Here is a 19,100-nt window from a genome sequence, read left to right on the forward strand (position 1 = left end):
GCACAGAGGTGAATGCAAGTATGGTAGTTAAGGCTCTACATGACTGTGAAGAGCTGAATCAGCAAAATCTGTTTGTTTCCTCAGAAGCAAATGTTCAAAACAATGACGGATGTCTTATTATAACCTTCCAGTCGGGAGGGTTGCGGGATGATATTTTAGGTGAATTATTTTTCAGGGCAAGCCAGAGTGTGGAAAAAATGCTTCACGGGGAGAAGTCATGGACAAAATCCAATCGGAGGAATCAAAAGCCATTTTAAAAGAAGATTGCCAGAAAAAGAAATTATATGCTGAGACTTTTATGGAAACTGCAGGGTAAGCGATAAGAAATGAATAGAGGAAAGTACAATCAACAGTCAAAGAAAATTCATGGTAAGAATTCAGAACAAAGAAGAAAAAATAAATGGATTGATATGACATTTGGGATAATTTAATGGTACCATTGGGAGTGAAGGCTCATAAGGTAAGAGGTTTTATTCTTATTCATAAAGAGATGTTTTGTGGCATTATTTTTGAGACTGGTTCTGTTCTGGAAGTTTTTTTTTTGTGGCAGTCTGGAAAGAAAAAGAACTATAAAACCTGGAACTCTTATATGCTGAAAGCATTTTCACAGAGAAACAAAACAGAAAATGCATGTTCAGTTTTTAACTGAAGATGAAAAAGAGACTTTAAAGAGACATTTAATTAAACTTTGTAAAGACATTATGGAAATTAGCAAAGTGTATGATAGATGATTATGGACTGGTAGATGGGACTGTCATATTGCACTGAAAATGGAAAATGAAAAAAAATGTTTATATCCTTGGTATGATAAAAGTAGAAGGTAATAGGAGTGTTGTAAAATATTGGCGACAACCTAAAACATGTTTATTTTTGTGTGGAAAAGATAATAATTTGATAATTAATTATGATAAGAGGGAATGTTATATTTGTGCAAAAACAGGTCATGATATAAAAGTGTGTGAATTGAAATATTATAAATGTAACAAAATTGGGGCATTTGTTGGTGAATTCTAATCTAGAGAGAAACAGGATGATGAAGAACAAGAAAATAAAAGTGAGGACAGTGTATGAAGAAAATAAATGGTTCCAATAAAAGATAAAGAGGAATTAGAGAAGCAGAGTAAAATTAAAGATAAGGATAAAGAGAAAAATAAAACAGAAGATACCATAGAAGAAATCTGAAATCATTGATGAGGAAGACATCAATTGGAAAATAGTGAAAGGTAAAACGAATTATTTTGGCAAAGGAGTAACAGACAGAAAAAGAAAGTTTAAAGGGATAAGTATACAAGAGAAAAGAAAGGAAATAGATGGTGCAAATGAGATAAGTACTTCAAATTTACATAATCTATGGTAAGCTACAACACAGACATATTGAAAATTTTAGAGATCCTTCAGTAAATGTAAATAGTATTAGGAATATAATTAGAAGAACAGGCATTCTAAATTGTTGTATTAAGTATGATGTCAATGTTTATAGTATTAGAAGATGCAAGATTGTTGACACGAAGAAAGATTACAAAGAAACTTTGTGGAGGAGATACAATATGGAATCTAGAAAAATAACTATTTTCGGGCATAGTTGAACTTTGTAGGAAGTCAGTAAAAATACTGACTATATCATTGTTAATTATGGTAAGATTAATGATAGTAGACCTCAGATTGCATAATCAGATATGTAGAATTATAACATTGTCTGCCCATGTTACAGGTAAAGAAACTGAACATTTCTTTCATAAAATTATGGATGATGTAGTAATTAATATGAATATAATACTAAAGCGAGATTTTAATTGTAATTTGAGAGGAAAAAAGAAGATAGGAAATGATGTTAACAAATTTTTTGAAGTTATAAAATGTGGCAGTTTAATGATTTGGAATAATAATTTGTGGACATACAGTTGAGGTGTATATAAGATGAAATAGATTATTTTATTGTATCACAAAGTTTAATTATAACTAAACAGAGACACTTTTACAGGCTTTTCAGATAATTCAGCCATATGGATAGAGATACCAGAAAATAAAGAGTATATCAGACTGGGAAAATGAATAAAAGGAAAAAATGAGAAATTATGGGATGAAAGTGGAAACAATACATATGCAATTATGGAAAGATCACATTTCCACTAAAGTATGTTATAAAATTTAGTGTATATAGGTTGCATCCCACTGAGTGGTGGCTAGCCTTTAAGAAAAACATAAAAATGATTTTTAGAATGGCAGTCAGATGTAAGAAAAGTGGCAAAACCAAATTGTAAAACAATATGTATAGATGCTTAAAGGATCATTAAAGAAATGATAGATGATATTATGTGATAGAATGGAACATTTATAAATAGAATCAAGACAAAATTCAATAATTATTATTTAAGCAAAGATACTGCTTACAATGTAAAAGAGAAGAGAAGAAGTATCAATCTATTTGAGTAACATAGTTAAAGATAATACTAGTATAATGAGAGAAATGTAAGATGATAGAGGAGAGATAAGATCTCAGGGACAAATTTAAAAAATTAACAGAACAAGAAAACAATGAACTGAAAAACAAGATTTCCTTATATGAATTAGATAAGGTACTTGAACAAGTTAATTTACAGTCAGTTTTAAGACCAGATGGAATAGGATATCAATTTTATAAGAATTTTGTAGCTTGGCAGAAAAAAAACACTTCTTAAAAGTTATGAATTAGTGGTTAAATGAAGGTTTTACATATAAAGATTTATGCAATGGTATACTTAAATTTGTATGGAAAAAGGGAGTTAAAAATAAAATTGAAAATTGGAAACAATGTAGAATATAAGATTTTTAAGAAAATAATTCAGTAGAGAATGAAAAATAAAATGAGATGTATAATGCAAGACAGTGTATATAGCCTAAAGGGAAAAGGATGTAAGAGATTATTATTAATAGTAAGGGAAATTGTAGACGATATTATAAATGTAAACAGAACTGATGAAACCAAGATCATGATAGGAGATTTAAATAAAGCATTTAATACAGTACAACATGAACGTTTGTGGACAATTATGGAAAAGTACAACATTACTAAGAAAATTAAGACTGCATGTTCTGCATATGTTGTGTCTTTTGGCTTTTCCCAGTTAGGGGTCGCCACAGCGGAACTCCGGTCCACTAATGATTGGCAGTAGATTTTTACGTGCCGAGTTGCCAGCCCTGACGCACAACCTTCAATGAAGGTACACCCATTCACGCATGTCTCCACACAGAAGACGCTCTAGCTGAGAATCGAACAGGACAACATCTTACTATATTATTTGCATTAGTTATGAATGTATTAGTTAGACATGTAAATTTACATATGAAAGGTGCTGCTTATATTACTAATGAAGGGAAGAAAATCCAATTGTGTTTATTTATGCAGATTATATGATATTTTATTGATTAAGGGAGACAACTTCTGGATGAAGGAGGTGATATGTTATGCACATCAATGTTTAAACATGATAGACATGACTTTAAATAAAAAAAATAAAGGGCTGGGTGATAAAGATAGGAACAGTATCTTTTTTGATGAAAGAAATTTCTGTTGTTAGGAATAAGATTTGGGGGTAAAAATGTAAATGAGGAAAATTGGAGTAGGATAATAAGTGGAATAAAGGAGCTTTGTTGTTTTTGAAAAACATGCAAGCTGTTGTTTGATAAAAAATGTTATTTAATCAATTCTGGTAAATATTGCATATTTAGCTAGTGTCTATATGTTGCAAATAATCTAATAAAAAGAAATACTACATATATTTTTCTTTTATATGGGATTCAAGATTGAATCCAGCTAAGACAGGACCTTCAATATGGATAAGGAAAATGGAGGTTTAGGACTAATTAAATGAATAAATGAGATGTTATCAAGGAAAAAAATCTTGTATGAAAACTAAAAAAACGATGAAATAGAAAATGACAGTAAATAGTGGTATAAAAATACCATGATTCAAAATTATTATGTTACTTTTGGGCTGAGCTAGCAAATAAAAAGTTAAAACTATAAGATTACAAAAAATATAGTGTAATAAGCAAGAAAAAATGTTACTTTTTTATGGAGATTAGTGATTAATAAATTACCAGTAAAAGGAAATATGCCATATAAAAATCAGTGAAAGAGTTTGTATATATTGTAGTAAAGATGATACTACAAAACATGTTTTCTAAAAATGTATTAGGGTTGTAAAATTGTAGGAAAAATTATGTGATGAAAAGTTCTTTGAAAATATAAAAGAAGTAAATGAAATAAATATAGATATAATTATGTATGTATGGGTATTATAGCCATAAAAATAAGGAATATGTTAGTAAAATAGTTAAAAGATTATTTTACATTATGTGGACCATTTGTAATGAAGGGTTAAATAAAGTCATGTTTAATGGGAAAGTGAGACTAGCAGTAATTTTAAGAAAAATTAGATGGTGGTTGTGCAAAAAGGAGTGGAAGTCAAATAAGGATAACAATGATAGAAATTTAACATAATAATGAAAAGTAAAATATTTATGATTGTATGACAGTAACAGAAAAGAATGCAACATTGTACAAAATAAATTGTAAATATGTACATATGTAAGTTTGTAAATAGTATTGTAAATAATGTTTTAAATAAAGAACCCATACTCTTTTTAATAGATGCCATGGGATCTCTTACATCCACCCGAGCTACCAACAACTCAAGCATATTGGACCTCAGTTTATCATCTCATCTGAAGAGCAGCAAGCTCAGGAGTGTAGCACTCCCCTTATGCTACACAGCAGTATCAGTAATTGATCTACCTGGTATGGGACTAGAACCCACAGCTTTCTGTACCAAAGGCAAGTTTGCTACCAGGTGCACCACTGACACTGCTTGCTGATATCAAGACAGTGTTATCAAGATAGTTCATAAAATAGCTCTAAAGTCAAAAGTCAGTTTTTTCAAAAGCCTATTTATGCAGAAAAGTTAAACTGCACTTCCTGGTGTGACTTCAAAACTGATTAATAAGTAAGTGGTGGCAATGGCTTTTGCCCCTGCTGTGAGGTACAGGGGGCTTGTTCTTATTTTTAGAGCTTGTTTTGATGTGTACTTTTATATATATATATATATATATATATGTATATATATATATATATATATATATATATATATATATATATATATATATGTATGTACTTTACAACCCATAGTCTGTTCAAAGTGATAAGATGTTAAGCTCAAACACAGGGGATTGGATTCTGCATCCCATCAAAACCTCCTTATATAGTATTTGGCCCTAGATAAGTCATTAAACCTTCTTGTGTTCTCAGGCAGCTATACAAAACTTAACCACCCTCGTAAAGTACAACAAAATTGAAAGACAAATGATGCCATGTAAGGCAAGCTAGGCAGCCCTTCCATTTTTCTCAAATTTCACATTTCAGTGCCTTTAAAATTAATATTATTTTCTTACTTTAATGTATATATAAAGAGTAAATGTTCCAAAATTTTAATCATTATACTTCCAAAAATTCAGTAAAAGAAACAAAGCTCATGAATACGATTTTTTTTTCAATTTTGGGATGCAATCTATATACACTAATGCATTGCATTATCTGAACATTATAAGTTGTTGTTGTCTTTCGGATTTTCCCGGTTAGGGGTCGCCACAGCGGAACTCCAGTCTGCTAATGATTGGCAGTAAATTTTCACAAACGCCGAGGTGCCAGCTCGATGTTCAACCTTCAACGAAGGCACGCCCATTTACGCATGTCTTTCGAATGCCCACCCAACCACGGGGAAGACATGCAGACTCCACACAGAAGGCACTCCCCGCACTTCAGCCGAGAATCGAACGGGAGAACCTCTTGCTGTGAGGCAACAATGCTACCGCTGCACCACCGCGGAATGGTAATCTGCACATTATAAGTAATGGTATTAAAATCCCAACAGTGCCTCATTTAGTCAAGCGTACCCAATTCCATTTACTGTCTTTTGTTTTTATCATTCATTTTCATTTTGTTTACAAAGTCATTATTGAAAAATGACCCTAGAGATCCAGGTCACTGTTGATCAAGAGTCACTGAATCAGAAACAAATCTTCTGAATTCATCTTGTAGCAAAACAGGTTTATTTATGAATAGGATAAAGCACTATTTTTAAGACTCACAAAAGTTAATCTAGTAATAGGCTAATGGCTACCTTTATACACAAAAAGTACAAGAATCCACAGTTCATAATCCTTCAGCTTAAGTAGTTCCTTTGGAATAGTATCTAATACAATTTATACTTCTTAGCTGTTCCATTATCCAATAAACTTCTCTTTTCCATCTAAATGGCATCTCAAATTGTGCCACCCTTCTGGAAACTTCTTCATCTCTAAACACATTCTTCCCACATTCTTTTATCCAGTAAATTTCCTTATGCCTGTCAGTACTCTGTTCAGCATTGAGCAAGGTCATAGCAATATATGTTTAACAGTACTCTATTTATATTTTCCGTAATGTTTTTGTTCAAACAATGTTCCTACTCATATGTGTCTGACGATAGCTTTGCTCACTCTGCAGCCTGACTAAAAAGGCAAGATTATGCTTTTCTTATTGTAACTTGAATAGAAGTGGTTGTAACATGAGGTCAGAAATAATTCCATAGAATATAATTATCTTTTCCTAACTTAATTTACACAAAAGTAATGTCAGAAACATTTCTACTTGAATAAATCTATCCATAACTTCTGTCTAACACTCACTTCTTCAATAAAATAAAAAAGAAAGATAAATAATGAGGCTTCTTGCAGACCTTAGATCTTATCTTCATCCATAGCAGAAAAAGTTTTACATTCATTTCTTTACTAAGTAGATAAAAATGGGACATATATGAACCAGTTCTTACCATCAACCAAGTACTCATTATTATATTATTATTATTATTATTATTATTATTATTATTATTATTATTAGTTGCTATGAAATATGGGTTTCTATTTGTACAGGTAAGCCATGTTAATCTGAGTCTTCATAAGTAAATACTTTTTGGCAGTTCCAAATGTGTGTATAAATATATATATATATATATATAGATATATATATATATATATATATATATATATATATATATATATATATGGGTCTACTTCTTTTGACCTAACTTTCATTTGCCTGACCCCATTTGACTGAAATTTAATTTGCCTGACACTTCATTTACCCGACACTTCATTTGACTGACAAGAATTATTAGCAAGAAAATGGAAAATGCCCCCTTCCCCACTGTAGTGCGACCCTGGAGTTAGAATATATAGTCAGGGGGGGTGGGGGGCACAGCCCCCCATAACGGGGGGTGTGGAGGGCGAAGCCCCCAGTTCATTTCATATGATATTGTAAACTTTTGATGTAATATTGCTTAGTAAAAGAAAAGTAAGCTGTGCCCCCCACACCCCCCAACTATATATTCTAACTCCAGGGTCGCACTACAGTGGGGAAGGGGGCATATTCCATTTTCTTGGTAATAATACTTGTCAGTCAAATGAAGTGTCGGGCAAATGAAGTGTCAGGCAAATGAAATTTCAGTCATTTGGTCTCAGGCAAATGGGTGTCAGGCAAATGGGAGTTAGGTCAAAAGAAGTAGACCCATATATATATATATATATATATGTATATCACACATTACTAAAATATGGTTCATAAATTGTTCATGCCGAGCAGAATTTCAGGAGTCTGGTAATACATAAGGTGGATCCTGGTAGGGCTAAAATTTCTGCATCCATTCTTGTTCCTCTGTTAATGGGATCTTCTGTACAAAAGAATAATCGGAAGTAGTATTTCTTGCTCAAGATATACATGCTCATTCCCTGTGCATATCAGCCTGTCAGTCTAAATATTGCTGAAGAAAACAAATTGTGCTGGTAAACATTCTGTAGAAAGCTCAACCATCTGTCCTAGCCATAGTTGTAATAAAATCACTTGCCACACACTTTTGACATTTTACAGGCTATTGAATCATTACTCGTGTTATAACAGCATTATCTGAATTTTCCTTTTCTAGGGGTAGCAGTGGCAGAGCGACTGAAACCATTTGGCGTGAAGAGGTTTCTGTACACAGATCTGACACCTCGTCCGGAACTGTCTGCTAAAATTCAGGCAGAGTATGGTAAGTGGCACATTTGTTATGAAATTTACAGCAAGTTAAGTTTTCTCTCTCCATGTTATAGGCATGTTAGTTTAATTATTAATGTTTTTTCTGTAGCACTGTAGTAGGAGGCAAGTACCTTGTGTTTTTATGATCACCTCAGTTATGGCATGTAAATCATTTTTAGATGCTGGAAACAGATTTCCAACAGGTCCTTCCAAATGCTTAGAGTAGCCCAGTTTAGTATAGAATGCTCAGAGGCCATGATGGGCTTTAAATCCACCTTTTCAGGCAATGTGAAAAAATATTAAATAAGTCATATTTGATTGCTACTGAAGATATACAGGCATGTGATGTCCAGCAAGCAGTTGAATGCCACTATGGACACTTGCAGCATAATAAATGTGTTTTTTTTTTTTGGGGGGGGGGGGCAATGTCATTGTCTCAAAATGCATTTGGACACATGGCTTCCCAATGTTGGCTAGGCTAGTATCCATAAACCAGCCCCTCCTCTGATCAGGTTCTCCCTTTCTATAATTATCACTTAACTAGATCACATGAATGTAATAATGCAATACAAATATCATACTATGCCTATCATCTGAGAGAAGTGCCACCTTGGGAAGGCTAATATATATTCTCTGTTATTTTTCTACTACTTGGATATCTGGGTCTGTAGCTGGCTATCAGTCAACACTGTTAATTGTCATTTCAAGTAAACACACAAAGTATTGTCCCAAAGCAGTGGTTTGATTTTGTTTGTAAAGTTTCATCACCAGATGCATCCTTCTAGTGGGTTATTCATCTTTTGGGCTACCACACATAAATACTCTAATGTCTTCAATGTTTGCAGCACTGTTTCATTGTATAAAGGAATGAAACAACATGTTTTGAGTGGATTGCATGTTTTGTAGGGTGCAGTGCATGCATTTTCCTATTCCCCTTAACCAAATTGCATACTATTTTCAAAACTCCAGCTACACGGAAGACTGCTGGTAGTAATATACATTTACTCTTTTTAATACTGAACAGAAGTACAGTTGTTTTAAATTTAATTACATAGTTGCACAAAGAACTAGTATGCTCCCACTTTGTTAATACCTTTTTAATTTAAGGTACCACAGGTTTTCTTTATGTTTTACAATCAATCATAATACTTCACCTCTGATTAGCCAGAGGTGAAGTCTTAGACCTCCCTGACCTGATTTTGTCACACTGCGCTTTATCTTTTCTTCTGTTAATTTGTATGATAATACTGCATTTGCCACTCCCTACAGAAACTTGGATTACTAGCATTTGGTGGGTGTTATTGTCAAACAACCTTCTAATGCCAAAATATTATAGCAAGAACTAACCCTCACCAACTAATGGTGTACAACAAAGGAATAAAAAGTGCAGTACTGTCACACTTAGTAAAAACTCTCTCCTTCAATGCACAGTATAGCAAATATCCCATGCCAGACTGACAAGATAGTCAGGTATCTTGGTACCTGGCTCAATAACATCCTCTCTTCTACCACCATGTAGCATTAGTAGTCAGAATCTCCTTCTGTTTTGCACAACTAATGTCTGAAGGCATATCAACCTAATCAAAATAAGTTATCTGTCTATACATAGCTCTGATTAGGCCAGTTATAGAGTACAATACTCCTTTTTGGCATGTGTCTATAAAGATAAATAAAAAAACTAGAAAGATCTCATAGGTTCTTAACCAAAATATTACAGGCTTAAAGACCTTTGGCTACCAGAGGATTGAAGTCCAACCCTTATACTCCATCTCTTATAGGCTCTGTGCCTTTAGGTAACCATCCCACTTTAATCTCTTGCATTTTTAAAAGACCATCACCTCTACAAATAGGAGATCTAAGGACTTAAGTCCTGACCAACATATAAATAAAACACACTGGAGGGACAGATTTATTACCCACTAATTACTCCATCTCTGGAACAAATTGCCATGCATGTTAGACAAACTAACATGCTTGCAACCTTCAAGTCAAATCTTGATTATTGGATGGGTACCCAAAATTTATCCCTGGACAAACTGGTTTTGCCCTTGAAGACATGGGTATAACATGAGGGTGGGCAGTGGCAAGGCATGAATGCTCACTGGGCTCACTTCCCTTGTAATTCTTATTGAAAGAATTGATGAGATTGTACTATACTGAAATTAACTGGAAACAACTGAAATGAGACTGGAACAAAAGTCTTTATCTGTTAATTTGGGCTGAACAGGTGCCAGTCTTTCCTTTATAAGCCAAGTCTTATGTACTTTTCAGAATGAATTCTCCAAACACTGTAGTTCGTTTAATAAGGCTTCATTAAATGTTCACAATATCCGAATACTGTCTTCATTAACAGTGCTGATAAACAATAACAGTCTGTAGAAATGCTGAGATGCTGGTAAGTAATAACAGTGCTGCTAAATATATCCAAGGTTTCTGCACGTATATTATGATTGCCTTGAATAATGTAAACTGAAATGGTCTTTATTTGACCTATCTTCTGTACTCAGGCTCGAGTGTCTGTATTGTAGCTTCCTTCTAAAATGCTGAATATTTAATATTTTCTGTATGTCAGCCTGAACTAACTGACTGACTTCTCTAACTGTATCTGAAGTATATTTTAATAATACCAAAACCCTGTAATGCTTTACACACCTCCTTAGCCTTGGTTACCTTGGTTTCATAGCCCGGTCTTACATGTTTCTTTATCTAGCATTCCATTGCTATCCACATTTTTCCCTTGAGAAAAAAAAACATAAAAAGAACAGTCCCCTGAGAATTATCTCTCATGCTTGACCAACATAGGTTCATAGGTTCATACTAGGCTATCTGCCCTAGGGCATTTATAAGCCTAGCCAGAGTGTGTTTGGCTTTTGCCACCCATTTTAAATTAATTTTGCTATGCCCTTTTTCGAGGTTAGTATACTGTGCCTCTGTCTAACAGTGACACAGAAGCGATACCAGGGGTAAACCTATAATCTCCCATCTACTCATCAAGATTCCTCTTGAAGAGAGTCAATGAGGGACTCTGCCTAACCTGGACTGGGATTTTATTCCAGAGTGAAGGGAGCCTCTGGGTTATGAATCTGTCCCTCCAGCATGTCCTATTTATTTCAGTGCTGAGGTTCAAGTCTCTCGAGTGCGTAGCTCAATGGAATTTGGATTTTCTGAGGTGCAGCATGTCCATTAATTCTGGGTTGGACATGGCTTTATACGTCAGGCACAGATTGCCTCTGAGCAGGCGGTATGCCACTGAGTAGAGCTGGAGTTTCTTTAACCGGGCAGCATATGGCATCTGTTTGAGCCCTTTGATCCTCTTGGTGAGGTACTTTTGGGGTCTTTCCAGTTGCTGCAGGTGTCTGGTAAGGTACATCCCAAAAGGGGCATTGTACTCAATTATGGGCCTGATGAGGGATGAGTAAAGAGGCACGATGACCTCCCCTGATCTAGATGTGAATCCCTTCATGATTAGGTGGGCTATATAAAATGTTTTTCTAACCACTTTGGCCACGTGTTTTTCAAATGAGAGATTGCTATCAACTTGGGTCCCCAGGTCCCTAATTACTTCTTCCGTACTTAATGGATTACCACCTATGTGGTAATTTGTGGGCACTTTGTTTTTGCCAAAGGGGATGACTATACACTTTTTGGCGTTTAGCTTGAGGCCATGGCTCTGGCACCAGTTGTCTGTTTCTATGAGGCCCTTTTGTAGGATGCTTGTGTTGGCTGGAGAGTCGATTATGGAGCCTAGTTTGCAGTCATCTGCAAACTTGGTCAGCCACAGTCCTTCCGTGTTGGCCTGTACCTCTGAGAAATATATACCGAACAAGAGAGGTCCCAGGACTGAGCCTTGTGGGATGCCACTTGTAACTGGTTTGGAGTCTGACATGGCTCCAGCAATTCTAACCATGTGGGTTCTGTCCTTGAGCCAGTTTGCAACCCATCTAGTGACATGGGGGTTATATTTAAGCTGGTGAGCTTATCTATAATGCCCAAGTGGGGTATTGTATCGAAGGCTTTTGCGAGGTCCAGGTAGGCTGTGTGGACCACCTTCCCCTAGTCAATGGCCTTGGTGACTGTTTCAAAGAAATCATCCAGGTTTAAGAGGCAGGATCTGCCCTTAACAAAGCCGAACTGGGTAGGATCCAGTGTCTGTAGGTCCCCAATATCTTTATTTATGAGGTCCATGATGATCCTTTCCATAGCTTTGCAGACGAAGCTAGTCAGGCTTATGGGGTGATAGTTTCCAGGATCCGTTGAGGCACCACCTTTGTGGAGAGGGACCACTGTTGCTATACACCACTCTTTGGGTACATATCCTGTAGTAAGGCTGAGATTGAACAGTAGTTTTATGTTTGGGTTTAGCTCTTCTTGGAGTTCATGTAGGATGCAGCCCGGGACACCGTCTGGTCCCATTGATGCTGTGTTTTTTGCTTTGGAGAGGGTGGCTCTTACCTGAGCATCTTAGATGTCAGGGGGGGGCAGCACTCTGCTGGGATAGATATTTGCCCTTTTGGTGGAAGGGGGGAGAGAAGTTTGCGCTGAACCTGTCAGCTAGGATGTCGGCAATGTCTGTGGGTTCGGTGTATTTTTTGTCATTTTGGACTAATTCTGAGCATATCTGGGAATTCCCACCCAGGTTCCTAACATAACTAAAGAAAGCCTTGTGATTATCTTTAGTGTCCTGTGCAATTTTTCTCTCGAAGTTGGCCTTAGACGATTTTATGAGTGCCTGTAGTTTTTTGCTAATACTGATCAGAGATGCCTTCCCTTTTTGGGATTTTGCTCAATCATGTAGTAGCTTCCTTCTTCTATTGTATAGTTTGTTTATGGCTGGGGTCCACCAGACAGGACGCCTGCCTTTGGAGGATTGGGTCTTGGTTTTATTTGGGATTGCATGATCCATGCATTCCTGAAGGTGTTCACAGAATGCGTTTATAAAGGATTCTGTGGTCTGGGCCGTATTTTCCACAGGCCCGGGGGCTTTGAAGGATTCCACCTCGGTTTTGAGGAGTGTGAAATTTGCTTTAGAGAAGTTTTTCACTGTGGTTTTCTGGGCAGGGGGTGGGGTCGGGATGTGAATATCCAGTGAGATTAGTTTATGGTCTGATCTTACCAGTGAGGGATACACTTCTGGACTGGAGCATAGAGCCCCCATGTTGGTGATGATCAGGTCCAGTATGTTTTCCCCTCTTGTGGGAGTGGTAACAAGTTGTTCCATAGCATTTGAGTTTATAAATTCTAGGAACCTTTGGGCTAGGGTGTTGGAGCTAGAGTAATGCTCCCAGTCTATGTTTGGGTAGTTGAAGTCACCCAATATAATGGTATTTGGAGAGACCTTCATATTTTTCAGTGTTCTCAGGAAGGCCGAGTGGGGTTCCTGGGTTTGGGAGGGTGGTCTGTAGCAGGCTATAAACTGGAAGGCAGTTTTACCCACTGTTAGTTGCACATGGATAGACTCTGATGCTTCGTGCTGTGCCACCAACCTGGAGGTGTGGGTATCTTTGATGAATATTGATACTCCCCCTCCTTTTGTGGTTCGGTCCAAGTTTTGGGGCCGAAAAGCATGGTATGAGGTATAACCTGGTAGTGCTGGGGTGCTCTCGGGAGCCTTGAACCAGGTTTCTGTTACTGCACAGATATCAGTGTTCTCCATGCTAAGGGGAGTTTTGAGTGCGTGCATCTTGAGGTTTAGACTTCTGGTGTTGAGTAGCATTACTCTTAGTTTCTTATCCCTTGTGATACCTATGGAGGTGGGTTTGTCTTTTGAGCCTTGCCTAAAAAAGGCACTATGGGGGTGGCAAGAGCCTTTGCCAATATCCGAAAGCCCAGGGGTGACAGGTGCAAGCCATCCCTAGCGAAGCATCGTGGCTTGCCGAGCATGTCATCCCAGGCTGACAGGCATTGGATCCCCTTTGAATGACACCAATACTTAAGCCAATTGTTGAAATTGATCATCTTGTCTTCATATTGTGGCATCATTCTTGGTGAGGGTAAGATGCTACTCAAGGTCAGGGTCATACCGGCCTGGGCTACATGCTCAGAGAGCTCCTCTATGTCTCTTTTCATGTAGTACAGGGAGGTACGTCTCAGGTCATTCACACCAGCATGGACAATGACTGAGTCATATTTGTACTTGCCTTGGAGTGATCTGAGTGCTTGTGTTATGTGGCGGATCCTAGTGCCCGACAGGCAGCTCACAGTGACCTTCTCCTTGTTCAGCCTGGTGAGCGGGATGTCAGTGTGCCTGACGATAGAGTCACCTATTACAAGTGTATCAGGTGTGTTGTTTAGCCTTAAGGGCTGTGACTGTTCGGCACACTGGCTTTGTGAGCTATGTGTTGCACGTGTTTTGTTTTGGGGTAGCGGTTGCTTGGGTGTCTGCTTTGGAGGTCTCTGCTGCTTAGGCAGATTTTTATTTAGAGCCTCCAAGTATGTTTTTGTGTGTTTATGTGTTTGGTTTGCTGTCATGGTAGGTCTATGTGAGACTGGAATTGTAATGAGTGTGGTTTCCTTCTCCTCCTGACTGGTTACACCAGTACTGAATTGAGAGAGCTTAGCCTTCAGTTTGGCTATATGGTTGCATCTCTCACATGTGTTGGAATTTGTTGGGATGAGGAGAGGGTTGTCTGTGTACATGAGGCAGTTGTAACATTGCCTCAAGATTCCCAGATTCACCAGCTGGACCAGAGAGGAGATTGACAACTGACCTTTGGACATGCTAGAATAGTATTGGGAATTCCTTTATAATTGAAAAAAAAGGGCCAATGGGGAACAAGGTACTCAAGGGGAGTTTGTGAGGGTGTAGTGCTTTTAATTTTTTAGTGCTGACTTATATAATTGCTTTAGTGAGCAAGTGCCAGGCTTTAGAGTAGGAATAGGGTGTTTATTATGAGAACTAGATCAGTTCTAAGGGAAAAAGTGAAGAGCGGACTTTGTGGAGCTGAGAATGGTTTAAACCCAATTAAGCGAAGCTGCCCGATGCTGCGCTATGCGCAAAATCGCACAAAGCGGGTCTTATACAGGGGGACTTGAAAGAGCTAGAAATTGGCCCAAAACGGCCAATAGACTACCAGATTCTTGTGCTGGCAACATTCCTCCAGGGATAGATAGGCTGCTCTAAGCTCCCCACTGCTACTGGTGAACAAAGAAGCCTCCCTTTATCCAAGAAAGGAAATGGGCAACACAGGAACTTTCCAAAAGTCCAGAATACAGCAAAGCCTGTATTTGGACTACTCTAGGTCAGGAAAGACGGGAAACAAGGATAATGTTTTTGTTTTTTTTTTTCTTTTTTGCAATAAACAGCAGGAAAATGCAATAAATATGTAACACAGGCTAGCGCACTTGAGTGTGTAGCCTCAACAGATAAATGCAAAAAACAGGACAAACTTTAAAAGTGCAGGTGCAAAAACAACTTTAAACAGTTTAAAACAGTTCAAGAAGCAGAAATACTTGCAGTTTAGCTAGATCGGACAGTCGCCCAGGTAGTAGTAGGAAAAAAAAACAAGGTTATTCTTCTCTTCTGCTTAACTGTCTTTTCTAAAATGTATGCATAAATGAAACACAATTCTAACACTACATTTCTAGGCCTATTTTTCTAACTTTAAAATGGAAGTCCCTAATATAACACTTATGATCCTATGAAGTGGTGTGTTGGGCCCCTAGCCATATTTATGTAGATGGCACTTCTACTTTGCCAGGAAAAACAATGGTTTGGAATTGGAGAATTCTACTAGCCTTCTCTGGGAATTGAGGACATGTGTATGTGAAAATAATTTGTTTGAACACATGTTAAAACAACCCTTTTTAAAAGTATGTTACTTTTCTTGGAAATGCATCTATGATTATATAATTAATTGCTTAATTGATGTACTGTTTTTATAGGTTGGCCATGTCATGTGTTATTTTATTGAACATATAAAAAGGGTTGTTTTAACATACGTTTTTGAATACTGAAGAAGAGTTATCCCGAAAGCTTTATTTCTGGTAAACTGAGCGTTTCTACCTGGCCGTTATTTTGTTTTGTTTATAGGCTTAAAAATGCCCTTGTGGACATTAACCTAGTAAACACCTATGACCCTATGAACCTATAAGCCAGTGGTGAAAAAGAGGCCTGGAATGGTAGGTCAAAGGGGTCTGTATTATTTCATTGAAAGGCATTTCCATCTAGCACCTCTCCATCAACATGAAACCATCAAAATTCACTTCTGTGAATTGTGGAATTTTTCTCAGGGCAATGAAACAATTGTCCCATAGCACAATGGAACACACACTGCACTAAATCAAACCCACCTAAGTGGGGGGGGCTTTGTCCCATACAACCCCCAATGGGGGGCTGTGCCCCCTCCCCCATAACTATAGATACAAACTCTGAGATCACACTACAGTGGGGAAAAGTGCAAAGTTGTGGAGTTGGCCAACTACTTCTTTACCCTGAGAAAAATTCAGCAATTTGGTTTGGTGTCGATGGAGAGGTGTTTGATGAAAATAACTTTTAATGTAGTAATATAGACCTTGTCAAAGACTCAGCTCTTTAAGTAATCAGTGTGTAGTTGTAGGCCAGATATAGATGTTGGAATCCCATACTCAGGGCAGCAGTGCATATTCCTTTTATGCTCATGGGGCCAGATTGTATGTGTTGCTGAATTAGATTTCTGTGTACTTTCTTTTATACTTTAATATGTTAGGTGTTATACTGGTTTGCAATGGTGAGATTAAGATCCCCATCAGTGCCAGACAAGCCTTCCTATGTTGGTGGCAGTGACCCATCTGTTGCATTTGGCTGGCAGTCATGGGATTCAAATCCTATCAGTGTCAGCCTGATCCAAGACCACTGAAACTTGTTCTTCTTTAAAAGAATGATTTAAGAGTTTGATACTAGCAATAGACCCAAGTTTCAAATTATACAGAAATGTAACAGTAATTTTAATGGGAACTCTCTGTAGAGTAAATGCTGTAATCTCCTAATATCTCTCTCTCTCTCTATATATATAAATATATATATACACACACACACACACACACACACACACACACACACACACGCACGCACGCACACACGTGCACACACACACACACACACGCGTCAAAAGAAATAACACTCACATGAGATTTTGGTGCTATAAATTGGAGTGAACCCTCACTTTAGTAAATGTTCTTCTTAATGGTGTTTTAGCTGGCTGCTTTTTGTATGAGATTTTGTTGCAGTAGGGTCAGGGAATTTGCCCTTATCCCACTATTGTGTGATCTCAAAGTTGGTATATATAAGGCAGTTAAAAAAGGACAGCGCACTGAAGTTTTATCAATGTAGGTCTTGCTTCACCAAAACAATCCTGCTGTTGTTACACTTTGATTTTCTGAATCAGTTTAAACTAGGAGGTGGCATGCACATTCCCAGGGATGCTAGTTTGTTAGGCACCCCGTCTCTAACTACAACCCCCTCTTGCTTTTAGCAGTAACTAAGGTAGTGTCTTATAAATTGGGCAAAATAGACTGCTCGGGTGTATAGTATTATATACTCCTATAATACCAATTAGCTTTCCACTACCTATTTTAAAACCTAAAGCATTTTGTTAAGCTCAACCTGAATACAGTGATTTCTGAATGGCATGTGCTGTTGCTAGATCTGCCGAATGCTACTGAGTTTAGGACACTCCTGGCACCTACCTTTTATTCTACTCCTTACTGATAGTGTTTCTTTGATGCTTGGTGTGGCCCATTCAGCCCGCTCCATTCACCCTAACTCCACTTGGACTCACTCTGTTCCCCATACCCTACCCCCAATTGCCACCTACCCCCACTACTCCTACATTTATACTTACATAAGCTCCACCCTTTCTCTATTTAACCAATCATATCTTCCTCCAGATTTTGCTCTTACACCAAAACCATCCATCATATATTAACACTATCCCTAACCATAAACTATATACAATTGACTCCTTTCTTACTCCACTACTTATACTCTAGACAGTAATTAGCTCAAACAAAACTACCTCTTCAAACATGCACTACTACACAATTCTCTCTTAGCCACCTTAACCTCTTTGTTAATAATACTTATACACACATATTTCCCAGATCCAACCCCAAAAATAGTTCCCCCCACTGACACATTTATTTCCCGCTACCAAACACCCCATCACAGCTTTGGAAATATCTCCCCTCAACTATTTCTATACAACCCACTCTTTTACTCAGTCACTACACTCCTGGACTATGTGTATAGTAAACCACGCCTCATACCTCTTACCTCTACCTCCCAAAAAAACAAAGAGCATATACTCCTAACTGATTTCATTTTTGTCACAATGCGGTGACATCCACCCTAACCCTGGTCCAACTACTAATAAAGTCAATAAAATATCTCCAAAAAACTAAATTCTATGACCCTTAACATCAGAAGTCTAGACAACAAAATATCCCCCCTTCATGCTTGGATAGATCAATACAAACCTGACATACTAGCCGTTACTGAAGTCTGGCTAAAGCCTAACATACCTGACTCCGAATTCTTACTTCCCAACTACACCATACTCAGCTTAGACAGAACCCACAAGAAAGGTGGAGGCATAACATTACTCTCTCCTGACAACCTTAATATCACATTATACACAAATGACACCCCTGCTTTTTTCACAGTACAAATGCTTGTATCCTTCCTAAACCTAAATAATATTAAGCAAATCTACATAATTGTACTTTACATCTCTCATGTCACAATACTCCCATCCTAGAAAGCATCCTCTCCTAGACCATCCAAATAATTCAACATGAAACTATACTAGGTGATATCAACATAGAATGGCACACTCTCACATCCCAACTACCCACACAACCCATCTCATGCCCTACTAGATATAACAAACACTCCACCCAACAATCTACCTTAGACTGGATACTGGTATCACACCCTTCTAACTTTGCCAATGCTGGCACACATCCAAACACCCCAAGTGACCATCTACCTACTTTTGCCAGTTCAGCTAACACCCACTCTCCAAAAACATACAGC

At 37.4% G+C, this 19,100-nt stretch overlaps 1 protein-coding gene across 1 annotated transcript in view; it reads left to right on the forward strand.

Annotated features, from left to right (window-relative positions):
• LOC122791777 (glyoxylate reductase/hydroxypyruvate reductase-like) overlaps positions 1–19,100 on the forward strand; it is a 451,435-nt gene that overhangs the window by 366,354 nt on the left and 65,981 nt on the right. The window contains exon 6 of the mRNA XM_044059702.1: positions 7,998–8,102. Coding sequence (XP_043915637.1) covers positions 7,998–8,102 — 105 coding nt within the window. The remainder of the gene's footprint in view (positions 1–7,997; positions 8,103–19,100) is intronic.

Source organism: Protopterus annectens, chromosome 17.part0, assembly GCF_019279795.1.
Source record: "Protopterus annectens isolate FY-2018-M chromosome 17.part0, PAN1.0, whole genome shotgun sequence".
Taxonomy (NCBI): Eukaryota; Metazoa; Chordata; order Ceratodontiformes; family Protopteridae; genus Protopterus; species Protopterus annectens.